Source organism: Podarcis pityusensis (genome assembly GCF_964106645.2).
Source record: "Podarcis pityusensis genome assembly, chromosome: 13".
NCBI lineage: Eukaryota > Metazoa > Chordata > Lepidosauria > Squamata > Lacertidae > Podarcis > Podarcis pityusensis.
Window position 1 is genome coordinate 953082 of NC_138038.1, and position 17848 is coordinate 970929.

At 52.0% G+C, this 17848-nt stretch overlaps 1 protein-coding gene across 1 annotated transcript in view; it reads right to left on the reverse strand.

Annotated features, from left to right (window-relative positions):
* SGSM1 (small G protein signaling modulator 1) overlaps nt 1-17848 on the reverse strand; it is a 99217-nt gene that overhangs the window by 53892 nt on the left and 27477 nt on the right. The window contains exons 7-10 of the mRNA XM_080979188.1: nt 17568-17699; nt 16022-16146; nt 12834-12901; nt 12304-12467 (exon numbers count right to left, since the gene is read on the reverse strand). Coding sequence (XP_080835314.1) covers nt 12304-12467; nt 12834-12901; nt 16022-16146; nt 17568-17699 — 489 coding nt within the window. The remainder of the gene's footprint in view (nt 1-12303; nt 12468-12833; nt 12902-16021; nt 16147-17567; nt 17700-17848) is intronic.

A 17848-nucleotide genomic window follows, 5' to 3' on the forward strand; every position in this document is an offset into this window, starting at 1 on the left:
GCCTAGCTGCAGCTGTGACTCCTCTTCCTCTCCTTCCTGCCTGGGCACGATGCAGTGTTCAGCGCAAAAGGAAGAGCCGAAGGTCAGCTGCCTCTGGTACCAAGCCAGCGTCGGGCTGTGCTTGTCCAGCCAACTCATGCCCAATACAATGGGCGTGTCCGATAGTTGAGTGACATTGAAGCTGATGATTTCCCTGTGATTCCCAAGTCGCATCACCATTGGTGGCGTCTGCTTCACCACTTGCCCCCCTAGCAGCTCCCTGCCATCCACCGTGACAACCTGCAGGGGCAGCGTGGCAGGCAGCAACTGTATAGCGTGCCGGTCGACAAAGTCCTGCCCTATAAAGTCCGCATTGCTTCCGGAGTCAATGGTGATTGGCACGTCCATGGTGATTCCATTGGGCAGCTGGAGCGACGCGGTGAGCCTCACTACCGGTTTGGGCGGGAGGGGGTCCATGGGCTGTAAAATCTCTGGGGACTGCTTCACTGACACGTCTGGCTGGGCCCCAGTGCCTCTTCCAACCAGACTCCGTCGTTTCCCTGCTGTGGTTGTCCTTGCTGCGTTGCTGCAGTTACCATTGCTGAGGCTGCAGTGTGCTTGTGGAGCCTCTGGGGACACTCTTTCGCCATATGCTGTGGATCATCGCAGATGTAACACTTCCTGTTCCCTCTAGGAGGCTTCGCTTTCACTGCTGCCGGTGCTAGGGCTCTGGCTGCTGACTGAGCCCTTGCACCTCCAACCTCCATAGGTTCCGCTCCTCCTCCTGGCGGAGGCGTGGATTGCGCACGCGCTGCTTCTCTGGGAAGGAAGGAGAAGCCCCTGGCTGGTTCGCGCCCTCCACGCCCTTCGCCACTGCTCCACGGACGTCCTTCCAGCCGCACCCCCACCGCCAGCGCCCTCTGAACGATCTCCTGCGTGGTCCGGGGTCTCTCCCCCCTCGCAATTTCATCTTTAACCGAGCCGTGCAATCCCTCCCAAAACAGGTCTCTTACAGGAGCCGAATCTCTGTCCCATTCCAGAGCACTGACCAAAGCGAAAAAGCGGGCATGGTACTGCCTTACGCTGGCCCTCCCTTGCTTCAGTCCATGTATCTGCTGCCGAGCAAGATCCACGTCAATGCTTGACAAAAAGCACCCATCCATCGCTTTAATAAAGGCATCCGCGTTTTGGAGCGCCGGATCCTTATCTCTCCACAAATTGCGCAGCCATGCTTTAGCATCTCCATGCAAATGGGACATGATGAATCCCACCTTCTCTTGCTCATCTCTAAAGTCTTTGTTCAGCAGTTGCAGTGCACACATTACATCTGCTCTAAAGTTGGGGTACTGTTGCAAATTCCCATCGAAGTGAGAGACCAAACCGCCTGTTCGTCTCCCCAACCCAATCCCCTCCGGTTTGGGTGTCAGTTGCCCTTGCTTCGTAAGCACTTCCAACCTGACCTGGAGATCCCTGTAGGCGGCAGCTGCGTCCTCCTCTCTCTTCCTGGATGCAAGAGCCTCGGCATTCAGGCGCGACACTGCTTCTCTGAGTTCCACTATCTGCTGTTCGGCCGTCATGTTGTCTGCCGTTCGTGAGCTCGCTAGTAGGCACCCGCTTTCTCTCCTCTCCGCGAGGCTGTAGATGCCCACAATTCATGAGATGGAGCTTACTGTCAGAGTTGCTTCCAGATCCTAGCTCACAGAGGATCACGCTAGCCAGCGATCATTAAATAAAAGTCTTTATTGAGTTACAGTTTCCATTCTCAAGCTGCTGCGTGCAACCCTACGTCTAATGGTTAGATCGGCGAAGCTCCATCTGAGTCTCCGCCCCTTGTACACCAACTTAATATCCTAGCCTTGCTCCACCTTTTCCGCCTGACTGTTCTTCTCTGGGTCCCTCTGCCCCCCGGGGTCTCTTCTTTCCGGGATTCCTCTGACGCTGACGCTGACCCCCCTGACTCTTCTCCCTCCTTTCGGCGGGCTTTAGGACCTGGCTCCCTTTCCGGGCTGCCTACTGCGCCACCTTCCTGTGCATTTGAACTTGTCGCGCGCGCCCAACCTTCCACCTTCCGTCTGACCGTTTCTTCGCTCCCCGATGGAGGTGTGGCCACTCCTGACTCGTGCCCTCCCCCCTGTTGTGAGCTGCCAGCGCTTGATCCCTGGCGCCCTTCCTCTTCCCTGCTCTCTGGCGGTGACGCTGGTCCCGATTTCCAACTGCTCCCCTCTGAGTCCCCTCTGGCTCTATCTTCCTGGGGTGTCCCCCTAGGCTCCCCCCTTGCCCTGGCCACTGGTGCTCCTTTCTGTGAATCTTCTGATTCACTGGAAAGACTCGGAGATCTCGGGTCGTCGTCATCACTCATCTTTTCTTCTGCCTCCTCCCCCTCGCTCTCTGTTTCCTCCCTTGCCCTTGCCTCTGCTCCTGAACCCCTGACATCCATCCCCCCCTCGAAGCCCCCTCTTCCCCCCTCCCCTCCTTCCGGTGCGGGATCTGGGTGCTGCTGTGTCAGGGGGACGAATGTCGGATACAGTTCGCTTCCCGTGGCGGGCCGCCATCCGAAGTCTTCCGGTTCTTCCTCCCTGCTCTCGTTGACGACGGTCACCTCCGCTTCCATCTCTGTGCCGCCGTGCTCGAAACCCGGGTCGTCCCCGAAAACGTCCATGTCCATCTCTCCCTCGTTGCCTTCTGGAGACGTTGCTCGTCCTGGACCCTCCAGCCACCTTCTGCGGAACTGCTCCTCTGGTCGATCATCCCACCAATACGAGGGTTCTGAAGCAGATCCCGAGGGTGACCCCTCCGGGGAACGGGCGTCTCGTGTCGGTTCCTCGTCCGAGTCGAACCCCCGGAACGTGCTGGCTGAAAGCGTGGGCGTGAAAAGCCAGTCGTCGAAAAAGTCTGCTGGCATTGGCCTGTGTGGGAAGAGGGCATGAAACTCTTCTTTGAGCAGAGGTTCGTCTAAAGCGTAGCCCGGCACCCAGCTGTTGGCACTGGCCGGGGTGCCCTCCTTGGCGAGAAGGTATTCTACCCCCTCTTCCCCCCATCTGGAGTCCAAAATCTCCGTGACTTCGTTGATGCGCTCCTCCTGTGCCACTCCCCCTTGCCCGGTTCTCTCTCGGAGCGGACCCGGTGCCGTTCCTGGTTCCTGAAACCTGTGAGGTGCCTTGTAGGGAGTGAGCACCGATCTGTGGAACACCGGATGCATTCTGGAACCCTCCGGAAGAGCCAGCCTGAAAGCCACCGGGTTGACCTGTTCTTCGACTTGGTAGGGCCCCAGTTGTTTATGCCCTAGTTTCTTCTTCGCCAACGACCTGGCCGGCACTGCGTGGGCTGCTAACCAGACCCAGTCTCCCACATGGATCTCTTCGCCAACCCTTCTGTGTTTGTCCGCTTGTACCTTGTATGCGTGTTTAGCCAGCTCCAGGTGCCGCCGCAGCTGATCGTGGACCTCCTGCAACTCCGACGCGAACGCATCTGCTGTCTGCGGCTCCCCCTCCCCCATTCTTTCCAGTCCCGGGAAGGTTCTGGGGTGCCTCCCGTTGTTGGCGAAGAACGGCGTGACCCCCGTGGACACGTGCTTCGTGTTGTTGTAGGCGAACTCGGCGAGAGGCAGGTAATCCACCCACGTCGCAGGCTGTTGATTCGCATAACATCTCAGGTACTGCTGCATGATGGCATTGACCCGCTCCGCTTGCCCGTTGGTCTGCGGGTGTCTAGCCGACGCCAGGTTGATCTTGACGTTCAGGAAGCCCATCAGCCTCTGCCAGAAGTTCGAGATGAACTGTCGCCCTCGGTCGGACAGAATAGACCGCGGCAGACCGTGAACCTTGAACACGTGGTCTATGAACAGTTTGGCGGTTTGTTCCGCCGTGGCCACCTTCGCACACGGAATGAAATGTGCCATCTTGGAGAACAAGTCCACCACCACCAGCACAGCCGTCTTGCCCCTCGAGCTGGGCAGATCCGTGACAAAGTCCAGGGCCACTCTCTCCCATGGTTCGAACGGAGTTTGCAGCGGTTCCAGCAGTCCGGCCGGCGGTCTGTGCACTGGTTTGGCCCTCTGGCAGGTGTCACACCTCGCCACGTAGTCCGCGACTTCCCCTCTCATTCCGGGCCACCAGAAGTCTCTGGCTACTAATTCCACCGTCTTCTCCTTGCCAAAGTGCCCGGCAGTGGGCGCGTCGTGCAGCTGCTGCAGTACCTTGGCGCGAAGTTCGTCTCCCGGCACGTAGATGGCCCCTTTACGGATGAGCAAACCATCTCGCAGCTGGAACTCGTCGGTCGCTGCCGTGCCCCTGTGCACCTCTGCCATCTTTGCTTGCGCGAAGGAGTCATCCTGCAACGCTCGTCGCACCGCATCCAGGTCAACTGTTGCCGCCGCGCACGCCCACACTGTCGGTGCGAAGATGTGCATGGCGGCCGCTGGCGTTGCCTCCTCCAGATACTGTGGCTTACGGGAGAGAGCATCCGCCATGATGTTGGTGTCCCCCGGGACATATTCTATTCGGAAGTCGAAATTCGCAAAGAACTCAGCCCAACGTATCTGCCTCTGGTTCAGGAACTGTGCCGTGCGCCAGTGCTCTAGATTCTTGTGGTCCGTGCAGACCTGCACCGTGTGCTTGGCGCCGATCAGGAAGTGCCTCCACGCTTTGAACGCTGCATGAATGGCCAGCAACTCCCTGTCCCAGATGGTGTAGTTCTGTTCGGACTTGCTGAGCTTCCTTGAGTAAAACGCTCCCGGCCTCCAAACCCCCTGCGGGTCTTTCTGCAGCAGGACTGCTCCCACGGCTCTGTCCGAAGCGTCTGTCTCCACCCTCATCGGCCTGCTGGGGTTGACATGAAGCAGCTGCTCTTCCGACGCGAAGAGACGCTTGAGTGCCTGAAAGGACTGCTCCGCCTGCTCTGTCCAGATGAACTTCTTTTTCTTGGAGCTGAGCGTGTCCGTGATGGCCGCTGTCTGCATCGCAAAGCCTTTGATAAACTTGCGATAGAAGTTCGCGAAGCCGACAAACCGTTGGACCTCCTTCCGGTTGCGTGGGCTTTTCCAATCCAACACTGCTCGGACCTTGGCGCTGTCCATGGCGAGCCCTTTATCAGACAACTTGTAGCCCAGGAAATCCACCTCCGTCACGTCGAATTGGCACTTCTCCAGCTTGGCGTAAAGCCTATGTTGCTGTAGCCTGCTCAGCACTTCCTTGACGTGTCTGTCATGCTCCTGCTGCGATTCCGAAAAGATCAGGATGTCATCCAAGAAACAGACGCACGTCTTGTAGAGGAGCCCCGCCAACACGTGATGCATGAAAGCTTGAAAAACGTGGGAGCCATTTTGCAATCCAAAAGGCATAACTCTATATTCGTAGGTGCCCAGGGGCGTGAACATGGCTGTCTTCCACTCATCTCCTTCCCGCATGCGAATGAGGTTGTATGCCCCTCGCAGGTCCAACTTGGTGAACACTCTGCCCTTCCGTACCTTTGCGAGGAGGTCGTCGATTCGGGGCATGGGGAAGTCCGATGGCTTGGTCACACTGTTCAAGATGCGAAAGTCCACTACAAGTCTTTTTTGGGGCGTGTCCCTCTTCTTAACAAAGAATACCGGACTGCCCCCCGCTGCCTTGGACTCTCGGATGAAACCGCGCTCCAAATTATGATCTATGAACTCTTTGAGTTCCTGCAGTTCGTCCTCAGACATGGAATACAGCTTCCCTTTGGGCAGCGCCGCCCCCGGCAGCAGGTCAATTTTGCAGTCATATGGTCTGTGGGGGGGTAGCCTGTCTGCCTCCTTCTCGCAGAAAACCTCCAAAAATTCTGCGTACTTGTGGGGAACCGCTTGCAGCGTGCCTAGCTGCAGCTGTGACTCCTCTTCCTCTCCTTCCTGCCTGGGCACGATGCAGTGTTCAGCGCAAAAGGAAGAGCCGAAGGTCAGCTGCCTCTGGTACCAAGCCAGCGTCGGGCTGTGCTTGTCCAGCCAACTCATGCCCAATACAATGGGCGTGTCCGATAGTTGAGTGACATTGAAGCTGATGATTTCCCTGTGATTCCCAAGTCGCATCACCATTGGTGGCGTCTGCTTCACCACTTGCCCCCCTAGCAGCTCCCTGCCATCCACCGTGACAACCTGCAGGGGCAGCGTGGCAGGCAGCAACTGTATAGCGTGCCGGTCGACAAAGTCCTGCCCTATAAAGTCCGCATTGCTTCCGGAGTCAATGGTGATTGGCACGTCCATGGTGATTCCATTGGGCAGCTGGAGCGACGCGGTGAGCCTCACTACCGGTTTGGGCGGGAGGGGGTCCATGGGCTGTAAAATCTCTGGGGACTGCTTCACTGACACGTCTGGCTGGGCCCCAGTGCCTCTTCCAACCAGACTCCGTCGTTTCCCTGCTGTGGTTGTCCTTGCTGCGTTGCTGCAGTTACCATTGCTGAGGCTGCAGTGTGCTTGTGGAGCCTCTGGGGACACTCTTTCGCCATATGCTGTGGATCATCGCAGATGTAACACTTCCTGTTCCCTCTAGGAGGCTTCGCTTTCACTGCTGCCGGTGCTAGGGCTCTGGCTGCTGACTGAGCCCTTGCACCTCCAACCTCCATAGGTTCCGCTCCTCCTCCTGGCGGAGGCGTGGATTGCGCACGCGCTGCTTCTCTGGGAAGGAAGGAGAAGCCCCTGGCTGGTTCGCGCCCTCCACGCCCTTCGCCACTGCTCCACGGACGTCCTTCCAGCCGCACCCCCACCGCCAGCGCCCTCTGAACGATCTCCTGCGTGGTCCGGGGTCTCTCCCCCCTCGCAATTTCATCTTTAACCGAGCCGTGCAATCCCTCCCAAAACAGGTCTCTTACAGGAGCCGAATCTCTGTCCCATTCCAGAGCACTGACCAAAGCGAAAAAGCGGGCATGGTACTGCCTTACGCTGGCCCTCCCTTGCTTCAGTCCATGTATCTGCTGCCGAGCAAGATCCACGTCAATGCTTGACAAAAAGCACCCATCCATCGCTTTAATAAAGGCATCCGCGTTTTGGAGCGCCGGATCCTTATCTCTCCACAAATTGCGCAGCCATGCTTTAGCATCTCCATGCAAATGGGACATGATGAATCCCACCTTCTCTTGCTCATCTCTAAAGTCTTTGTTCAGCAGTTGCAGTGCACACATTACATCTGCTCTAAAGTTGGGGTACTGTTGCAAATTCCCATCGAAGTGAGAGACCAAACCGCCTGTTCGTCTCCCCAACCCAATCCCCTCCGGTTTGGGTGTCAGTTGCCCTTGCTTCGTAAGCACTTCCAACCTGACCTGGAGATCCCTGTAGGCGGCAGCTGCGTCCTCCTCTCTCTTCCTGGATGCAAGAGCCTCGGCATTCAGGCGCGACACTGCTTCTCTGAGTTCCACTATCTGCTGTTCGGCCGTCATGTTGTCTGCCGTTCGTGAGCTCGCTAGTAGGCACCCGCTTTCTCTCCTCTCCGCGAGGCTGTAGATGCCCACAATTCATGAGATGGAGCTTACTGTCAGAGTTGCTTCCAGATCCTAGCTCACAGAGGATCACGCTAGCCAGCGATCATTAAATAAAAGTCTTTATTGAGTTACAGTTTCCATTCTCAAGCTGCTGCGTGCAACCCTACGTCTAATGGTTAGATCGGCGAAGCTCCATCTGAGTCTCCGCCCCTTGTACACCAACTTAATATCCTAGCCTTGCTCCACCTTTTCCGCCTGACTGTTCTTCTCTGGGTCCCTCTGCCCCCCGGGGTCTCTTCTTTCCGGGATTCCTCTGACGCTGACGCTGACCCCCCTGACTCTTCTCCCTCCTTTCGGCGGGCTTTAGGACCTGGCTCCCTTTCCGGGCTGCCTACTGCGCCACCTTCCTGTGCATTTGAACTTGTCGCGCGCGCCCAACCTTCCACCTTCCGTCTGACCGTTTCTTCGCTCCCCGATGGAGGTGTGGCCACTCCTGACTCGTGCCCTCCCCCCTGTTGTGAGCTGCCAGCGCTTGATCCCTGGCGCCCTTCCTCTTCCCTGCTCTCTGGCGGTGACGCTGGTCCCGATTTCCAACTGCTCCCCTCTGAGTCCCCTCTGGCTCTATCTTCCTGGGGTGTCCCCCTAGGCTCCCCCCTTGCCCTGGCCACTGGTGCTCCTTTCTGTGAATCTTCTGATTCACTGGAAAGACTCGGAGATCTCGGGTCGTCGTCATCACTCATCTTTTCTTCTGCCTCCTCCCCCTCGCTCTCTGTTTCCTCCCTTGCCCTTGCCTCTGCTCCTGAACCCCTGACAGGCATATAATGCCTTAAGAGAGAATATTATGAAAATGATATACAGGTGGTACATAACCCCGGTCAAGCTTGCAAAAATCTATCATTTGCCCGATAACAAATGTTGGAAATGTAAAGAAACTGAAGGTACATTTTTTCACCTTTGGTGGACGTGCCCAAAGATTAAGGCTTTCTGGGAAATGATATATAATGAATTAAAAAAGGTATTTAAATATACCTTCCCTAAGAAACCAGAGGCCTTTCTCCTGGGCATGGTCGGCCAAACGGTGATAAAAAAGGATAGAACTTTCTTTATGTATGCAACAACAGCAGCAAGAATACTCATCGCAAAGTATTGGAAGACACAAGAACTTCCCACGCTGGAGGAATGGCAGATGAAACTGATGGACTATATGGAACTGGCGGAAATGACTGGCAGAATCCGTGACCAGGGAGAAGAGTCGGTGGAGGAAGATTGGAAGAAATTCAAAGATTATCTACAGAAACACTGCAAAATTAAAGAATGTTAGAGTGATGTTGGATTAAAAATAAGTGGTTTCCAGCTGTACAGGATTCAAAGATATAGATAGACTAAGATTAAAGATTAGGATTAAAGAAGTTGAAGGAAATGGAAATTTGGTATTTAAGAGGTAAAATGTTAATGCTATATTATATTAAGATTAAAGATTGGGATTAAAAAAGTGGAAAAGAAATTGCTGGACAAACAATTTGGACTGGAATACAAAAGAGGGAGGTATGAGGAGGTCCAGAAAATAAGTAAATTTAAAAACGGAAATGAAAAGGTGATATTGTTTTTAATTGTTCTGTTTCTTTTTTTTTGTTTTTTGTTTTTTGTGTTTTTTATTCTTTTTTGGATTATGTATTGTGTATTTGTGTATTTCTTTTCTATGTTTTTCTGTTTAATCTTTTACTGAAATCTTAATAAAAATCATTAAAAAAAAAAAAGGAACTGATCCTATGCAACTTGTCTAGACAGGACTCTAGCACTCTCCCGCCCTGGCCCTGCTCCCACGGTGGAGTCTGAGTGACTTTAATCTGCAAAAGACTTTGCAATATCATTGCAGAAGATATTGGGGTTGTCACCAGGCCCCAATGGTGAAGGTGGTTCCATTAGATTGTGAACCACCTGAAAGAGTCTCTTGCTGCTGTTTTCTGCAGATGCAATAGAGGTGGTGAAGAAGGTTCTCTTCGCCATTACTATCACCACTTGGTAGGCTCGACGTTGAGCTGTAACCCGTGTCTGGTCAGATTCAGAATGAGTTTTCTGCCACTGGTGCTCTAGCCATCTCAGCGATTGTTTCATCACCCTCAGCTCCGGGGAAAACCATGGGGTTGTCCAGGCTCCATGCAATCGGAGAGGGCGCTTCAGATCCAGACAGTCGATAGCCCTGGTTAACTCCACATTCCAGCGGGCCACCAAGGAATCAGCTGAAAGGCCATCAACATGGGATAAAACATCCCCTACCACTCTCTGGAAACTATTTGGATTCATTAAGTGGTGGGGGCGGACCATCTGAATCGGTCCCACCTCCCTGCAGAGGGGAAGGGTCGCAGAGAAGTCCAGTTGCACTAAGTGATCTGACCATGGCACTTCTTTTGTTTCAGTTTTACTTAATTGTCAAATCACCCCCGTCCATGGAGGTGAACACCAGGTCTAAGGCATGTCCGTGACTATGAGTTGGGCCAAACTTATTCAGGGAGGGCCCCATGGAGGCCATGCGTTCCACAAAGTCCCAAGCGGTTCCTTGTGAGGTTGTGTCAGCATGGGTGTTAAAATCCCCTAGGACAACCAAACTAGGTTTCTTCAGGAGAACATCCACCACAACCTGAAGCAGCTCAGGCAGGGAATCCTTGATGCAGTAGGGAAGTTAATACAGTAATAGGAATCCTGCACTGCCTCTATTGCCCAAGCTCCAGAACATGCACTCAGAAAACTGGAGTCCCAATAGGACACCTGGTGCAGGCTAATGACTTTCTAAAGATCACTGCAAGCCCCCGCCCTCCCCACCCAAATAACCTGGGCTGCTGTGCGTAAGAGAAACCTGGTGGACAAGCAGCGGCAAGAACAGACCCATCTGCCTCATCCAACCTCATTTCTCCATCCACAATCAAGTCATGCATGGCGGTGGTCTTGTGGATCATTGACCGGGCATTGCACAGCAGCACCTTCAGGTCATGTGGGTCTGCCTTGTTGATTCCAGCATCCTTTCAGTCAGGACCAGACTTGGAGGAAACAAAGATCTTCAGAAATGTGGCTGCCTCATTTAGTGCAGAACAACGACTGAGCCAAGGCCAGAGCAGACTCAGTCCCAGGCTCAGACTTCCATAGCATTCCCATCCAATGTGAGGAACTATCCCGTCTGAAACCGTGGAGAACCACTGCCAGTCTGTGAAACCAATACGAAACTAGATGGATCTACTATCTGACTCAATCTAACACAACTTCCTGAATGCCTAAGGCCAAGCTCACATTTCCATGGGGGAGAAGGGGTGGGGGTGAGAACAGTCTCCCCTTATCACAGAGGTTTCCCTCCTTAGCACAGCTTTCCCTCGTTGCTTTTCAAGTCTGATTTTCTTCGTTCAGTTTTTAAATTTGATTAAAACAATATTTCATGACAAGGGTTCAGTCCGGAAAGAACATCAGAAGAGCCTCTGGATCAGGCCAGTGCCTGTCCAGTCCAGAATCCTGTTCTCACAGTGGCCAACCAGATGCTCCAATGGGAAACCCACAAGCAGGACCCATGCACAAGATCACGTTCTCCTCCTGTGATTTCTAGCTACAGTACTGATATTCAGAAGAATATTAATATTTATAAAAACCTATATGCAGGATTAGAATCACACGATTTGACTCCAGATAGAATACACCCAGAGCCTCCTGCTCAGCCCTCCCTGGAGATGCCACTGGGGACTGAGCCGAGGGGCTTCCCCATGCAAAGCAGGAGCTCTTTGACAGACCTTGAGCTCCAGCAGATGCCCTCCATCGGTTCCTGAGGCCTATACCTTCCTCAACCCCTCTAAAAGCAAAGCAGGAGAACAGAAGACCCACAAAGCCCTTCTTGCACTGCCACTTCCAGAGCCCACGAACAGTTCATAAGAACATCAGAAGAGCCTGCTGGATCCATCCAGTGAGGCCCATCTGGTCCAGCATCCTGTCCTGAGAGTGGCCAACCAGATGCCTCTTCTGCCAAGCCCACAAGCAGGAATCAAAGGCAAGCGCCCTCTCCCTTCCAGTGGTTTCCAGCAACTGGCATTCAGAAGCACTGCTGCCTCTGACCTTGTAGGCAGAGTGCAGCCATCGTAGCCAGTAGCCATTGATAGGCCTCTCGTCCTCTATGAATTTGTCTAGTCCTCTTTTAAAGCCATCTCAGTTGGAGGCCATTACTGCCTCCTGTGGGAGGGAGTTCCAGAGTTTTACTATGTGAAGAAGGCCTTTCTGTTGTCTATATACCTTAAAATCTTCAACTTCATTGGATGCCCATGAGTTCTAATGTAATGACAGAAGGAGAAAAACATTTCCCTCTCCACTTTCTCCATGCCATGCATGACTTCATAAACTTCCATCAGGTTTCCTCTTAGGCCTTATGCACATTTGCCTTTCCTCCACTGTCTCCAGGCACAGACTGCACTTAAAAGCTCCAGGTCTGAGCAGGGGTTGGGGTTGTGCTTTTTTTGCTCAGAGCTTTTCCCACAAAACCCCATTCTTTGAAGCTCAATCAGAGCAAATGTCATTCGGCAGAAAACCCAAATTGACGTTTGCTCCGATTGAGCTTTAAAGAATGGGTTTTTGTGGGGACAGCTTGGAGCCAAAGAAAGAAGAAGAAATGTTTGGACATGGAGCTTTTAAGCGTGGACTGTGGCTGCAAAGATCAGGGCAAAAGGGTGTGGATAAGCCATGATTTGCCTTTTCTCTAAACTATAATGTCCAAAGCCCTGCAGCCTTTCTTTGTAGGAGGGTTCTCCACCCCCCTTGATCACCTCAGTTGTCCTTTTCCAGCTCTACAAAGTCATTTTTGAATGGAGATTACCAGTCCCGAGCTGTGAAAGGCCACCCTCACCCCCCCCAGGCTGCAGCCAGCCTTACCTTCCCCCTCTGTGACCACAGAGGGGGGTCCAGCTGGCCATGGGGCAGGAGCCCATTTTCTAGGCAGGAGAGGAACTGCAGGAGGTGCCCACCTTTCGGGAATCGCAGTGGTGGGCGCTGGATGCCGTCTTGGCTTACCAGGACAACTGTGCCCCCACTGTCTACTATTGGCAAGAGAAAGCGGGTGGGGGGAGAGAGATGGAAAAGAGGGAAGAGGTGAGAACCAGATTCTGTCCAAAGAAACCCCACTGGGCTCCAGGGGGAGCCAGAAGCATTTTGTTGCCCCCACCCCCAAATGGCCTAGGGCCACCCACACCTCTGCTTAATGTCGACAATGCACCCCTTGTGCGCCCTTTAACAGGTTTCTGATTTTGATGTGGAGAAGCTTCTACTCTCTTTCCAGAGAATGGGGTGCTTCTCTCCTGCTTCCCCTCCAGGTCAGTCGTGGGTGGAGCCAGAGCCCAAACTGGACTGACCACCAGACAGGGCGACCAAAGCAGATTCTGTAGCGGAACCAGCCCCTCTCTTACCTTGCTGGTGGCAGTGGAGGTAGACAATGTCCTCCAGGCGGATGGTCATGGCGAAGTCCCAGTAGATGCTGTGAGAGGGAAGAACAAAGCCCATCGGGGTCACCCTCAGAAAACTCCCTGAAGGGTCAGCCCCACATCCACCTCTAACAGGAAGAAAATGGAGTGGGAATAAGCAAAACTAAACTCCTGGCAAATGCTCAACGAAAAAAAGAGACCCATCCCAAATTCTGTGGCAGTAAGTTCCACAATATTAGAGAATCATTCCACAGTGAGTTCTCTCACTTTAAAAAATGAAACTGCAATTTTCACTACATCTATGCTACCAGTTTTTGTACCAATTTAGTGAATAATATTGAAGTTCTGAGTTAACATGCAATTGATGCATCATCTTTCAGACTGGCTCCCACCTGTTGGACCACTGAAATTGCAAGAGCTGGTTATGAAAATTTAGCTCACCTGTAGAGATGATGGCAGCATTGCTGATTGGCAGCTGAAGCTATCATTTAAGCTACCAGTATGGCTGGTGCAACTCTGCATAATTACATTTCAGCAGGAAACCTGGGATAACTCAGTCTGTAGAGCAGGAGACTCTTAATCTCAGGGTTGTGGGTTCAAGCACCACACTGGGCGAAAGATTCCTGCACTGCAGAGGATTGGACTAGATGACCCTCATGGTCCCTTCAAACACTACAATTCTATGATTCTAAACCTGTTAAGACACCACCATTGACCATTATCTAGATATATCTTCTTATACAGTGGTACTTCGGGTTAAGAACTTAGTTCGTTCTGGAGGTCCGTTCTTAACCTGAAACTGTTCTTAACCTGAGGTTAATCACTGCAGCAGCGCGATTTCTGTTCTCATCCTGAGGCAAAGTTCTTAACCCGAGGTAATATTTCTGGGTTAGCGGAGTCTGTAACCTGAAGCGTCTGTAACCCAAGGTACCACTGTATACATAACCATCTAAGGCTGTTGTCATGCTCTGCAGTTCACACAACCACCAGTAGGTAGCACTGTGAAAAAAAGTGTGATGACAAACTTAGAGGCTAGCTAGGCAGCACCTGCCCAATGGGGAGGAGGGTGGTGGCCAGGGAGTAGAAGGAGTGGGGGTGGGGGGAGGTTGACAAGCAACATGAGCAAGGATGGCACTTTTTCTCTCTCTCTCTTTGTGTGTGTGTTTGGCTTTGGCGGATGGTCCAGGCTTTCGCTCAGAAAATCCCTGCTGACAACTGGCACAAAGCAGTAAGAAGAGTGCCGGCCATTCTGCCTCAACCCCAGCAGAGGGTGCACTGGCTCTGACGCTGGGCAGCCCTCTCTCCTCCCTTGACGAGCACAACTAAGGACTTATTCACCTTTTCCTCCTCCCTTCCCAGGCATGATTCGCACTTGAAAGCTCTGTGTCCAAGCGCTCTTTCTTCCTCCGCTCCGTGAAAAGTGCTCTTGAGTGTTAAATCACAGTGAATAGAAATCTGCATAAAACCTGAATTGCTGTTTGTTGCGTTTCAGCTTTATTGAAATGTTTAAGTGACTTAAATGTTAGCATCCTCATTCACACAATTATTCCAAATGTTAAGGCCCCTGAGAGATATTAGGAGACAGACACCCCACATTCCTCTTTCAGTTTCTGCTGAAAAGGGATTGACTGTTAAGCCACTCTGAAAATTGTAACTCTGGGAGGGGAAGAGGAGTCCCTCTGCAACTCTCAGCACCCTTCCCAAACTACACTTCCCAGAATTCTTTGGGGGCACGCCATGATTCTTTCAAGTGGAGTTGTACAGTGGTACCTCGGGTTACATACACTTCAGGTTACATACGCTTCAGGTTACACATTCTGGCTAACCCAGAAATAGTGCTTCAGGTTAAGAACTTTGCTTCAGGATAAGAACAGAAATCGTGCTCCAGCAGCGCGGCGGCAGAAGGCCCCATTAGCTAAAGTGGTGCTTCAGGTTAAGAACAGTTTCAGGTTAAGAACGGATCTCCGGAACGAATTAAGTACTTAACCCGAGGTACCACTGTAGTGCTTTAAATGTATAGAACAGGAGGAGCCCGAGTGGGCAGGACAAGCTCTGACCCTTCAGATCCTTCTTCAAAAGGCGGTAACTGAACCTTTTGGGGTTTCATTTGTCTTTCACTTCTCTTTGCCCAGGCTTAAAAAAGTGCAGCCATGCTACCTGAGGCCTTGAAAAAGCAAACACAGGAAAGCAGGCGTTTTTTCCTTGACCTTTGGGGAAATGCAGCAGCTCGGACAACGTGCTTGAGGCCAGAATATGGAGCCCCACCCGGCGTAAGGAGGAGCCAGCAGGAATCTGGACAAGCACAGCTGCTGATAAGCAAAGCCTGCTGGATCCGGCCAGGGGCCCTTCTCAGCCAGCATCCTGTTCTCACAGGGGCCAACCAGATGTCTGTGCAGGACCTGTGCACTAGAGTCGTCTCCTCACCTTCAGTTTCGAGCAGCTGGGATTCAGAAGCACAGCTGCCTCTGACTGTGGAGGCAGAGCAGAGCCATGGTGGCCAAGAGCCATTGATAGCTCTCTCCTAGCAATGAATTTGTCTAAGAAGCGAAGAAAGCTCCCCCACCCTCCCACCCCTGTGTAGTCCAGCCTCCTTCCTCCAGGTGCCCACGGATGTTTTGGGCTCCCCTGCAGGGCTCCTTTTGCCAAGATCTACACAGAAATCTTTATCAAACTCCTCTAATTAAATCTGCCAGGAAGCTCCAAAGCATATGACATCCTTTCAGGTCAAAATGCAGCCATTGCAGCCTCCCCCAGCCTGGTGCCTTCCAGGTGTTTTCAACTACAACTCCCATCAGCCCCAGCTAGCGCTAATGGGAGTTGCTGTCCACAGCATCTGCAAGGCATCAGGTTGAGGGAGGCTGATCAATTGTTTTCAACGTGGATAAATTCTGTGGTGCAGCAACTTAAACGCCTTTTGTTAATTTTCTTCTTTTGGAGTGGGTGACATGACTATAATTTTTCATGGAATCATAGAACTGAAGTGTTGGAAGGGACCATGAGGGTCATCCAGTCCAACCCCTTTTGCCCAACATGGGGCTCAAGCCCACAACCCTGAGATGCTCATGCTCTACCGACTGAGCTTATAATGTTGCTGCTTACTTTAGTTTCTTTTTATGCTGCTTTTTTTTATCCTGTTATATGCATTAGGATAATCTATTCTCTGTGCTGCTCACCTTTTCTCATAGTCCAGATCACCCACAGAGCCATTCATCAGTTGGTTTGGGGTCCACTTGAGAGTCATGACGTCAGCAGTCTGGTGAAGGGACAAATATCCTGGGATGGACTCCATATCATCCCGCTAAGAAAAGAGGAAAAGGAAGAAGAGTTGTTTGCTTTTTAATTATTTTATTATTTAAATATCTATTTGGTGCTTTTTCTTTAATTATTCTGCCATATGGCAAAGAAAGGATTAGCAAAGCAAGCCGCCATCTACGGAGTCAGTCCCTTGGTCTGTCTAGCTCAGTACTGTCTGCACTGACTGGCAGCAGCTCCTCAGTGTTTCAGACGGGGGTCCTTCTCTCCCAGCCCTGCCTGAAGATACCGAGATTTGAACTTGGGACCTTCTGTATGCAAAGCAGATGCTCTGCCACTGACTTACAGCCCATCCTGATTCCCAGAGCCTTATAATCTATAAAGACATGGAACAAAAAGAAAATGGAACAGGAGGGAGGAGGAAATCAGCAAACTCAGGTAGACGTGCTTATTTATGAATTCTTCTAATGGGCAGCTGGGCCAGAAAAATGCCATGGAAGGACATGCCCAACTAGGCTGGTCGGGTGGCCCTGGCCCTTCTCTCCGCTCCTCTCCTGCCACCTGAAGGAACAGCTGCTGCCAGGTGACCCGGGGCTCATCTAGCTCAGTATTGTCTACACCAGGCTTCCTCAACTTCGGCCCTCCAGATGTTTTGAGATTACAGTTCCCATCATCCCTGACCACTGGTCCTGCTAGCTAGGGATCATGGGAGTTGTAGGCCAAAAGCATCTGGAGGGCCAAGTTTGAGGAAGCCTGGTCTACACTGACTGGCAGGGGATCTCCCAGCTGGACCTGGAGATGCTGGGGATTGAACTTGGGACGTCTGTACACAAAGCTCAACATATGTAGATTTTATGCAAATTTGACCTATGTGCCGTTCTTTAAGTACCTAGCAATGTCATTGCCAGGCAAGCCTCCCATCCAGGCACTGACCATACCTGGCCCTGCTTAGCTTCGGGAAAGTGCCCCCTGGACTGCACTCTGGGAGTCAACTCAAGCTGAATGGCTTACAGCACAATCCTACTAGACATGCCCATTCTAGGATCTGCTAGATGTGTACAGGGGAACCTGTGACATCCTATCTATTGTTATACTGTTATAGCCAAGGGTCAAACACCCTCTGGGGGTCTGTTCTGCATCTTGAAAATCTCTGTTAAAAAATTAAGAGGCCAGTTTCCAGCTCTTATGACTGAGGGGCCATGACATTACAGAGCCCAGAGGGTTACAAAGAAAGATATCTACTCACTCCATGGTTGGAGGTGGGGAGAGAAATTGCTAGCATTCTGCAAATTTCCTGAGTTCTCCTCACAGCTAGCATAACTGTATGTATGCTCAGTGTTTCAGCAGTGATCATTTGACCATGGTAAAAGATTTATGGTGCTTCCCACCTTTGCTAGCGGCTACTAGATTTGGTTTCAAAGCAACCCCTTTCTAACCCAGAGAGGCTACTGTCTTTGCTCTACTCACCGGCTGCACCAATACATTATTTTTGCCGTATAAGAGTGTGGCTCTGGAGTTCTGGTGCAGCGACTCAACGTAGTCTCTGGCTGAGAGAGACAGCCGGTCGTCCATGCTTCCACTGGAATGCCTCTTCTGAATCTAGGAGAATCCAGCCAGGAAATCAACTTGGAAACAGTTTACCTGTTAGGTTGCCTTACCTGCCATATGCACCCACTTTAACCACTTTGATCTGCAGAACTGGCATTGCGACTGGCACCACGTAATACTTGTTCTGCTTTTGTAAGAAT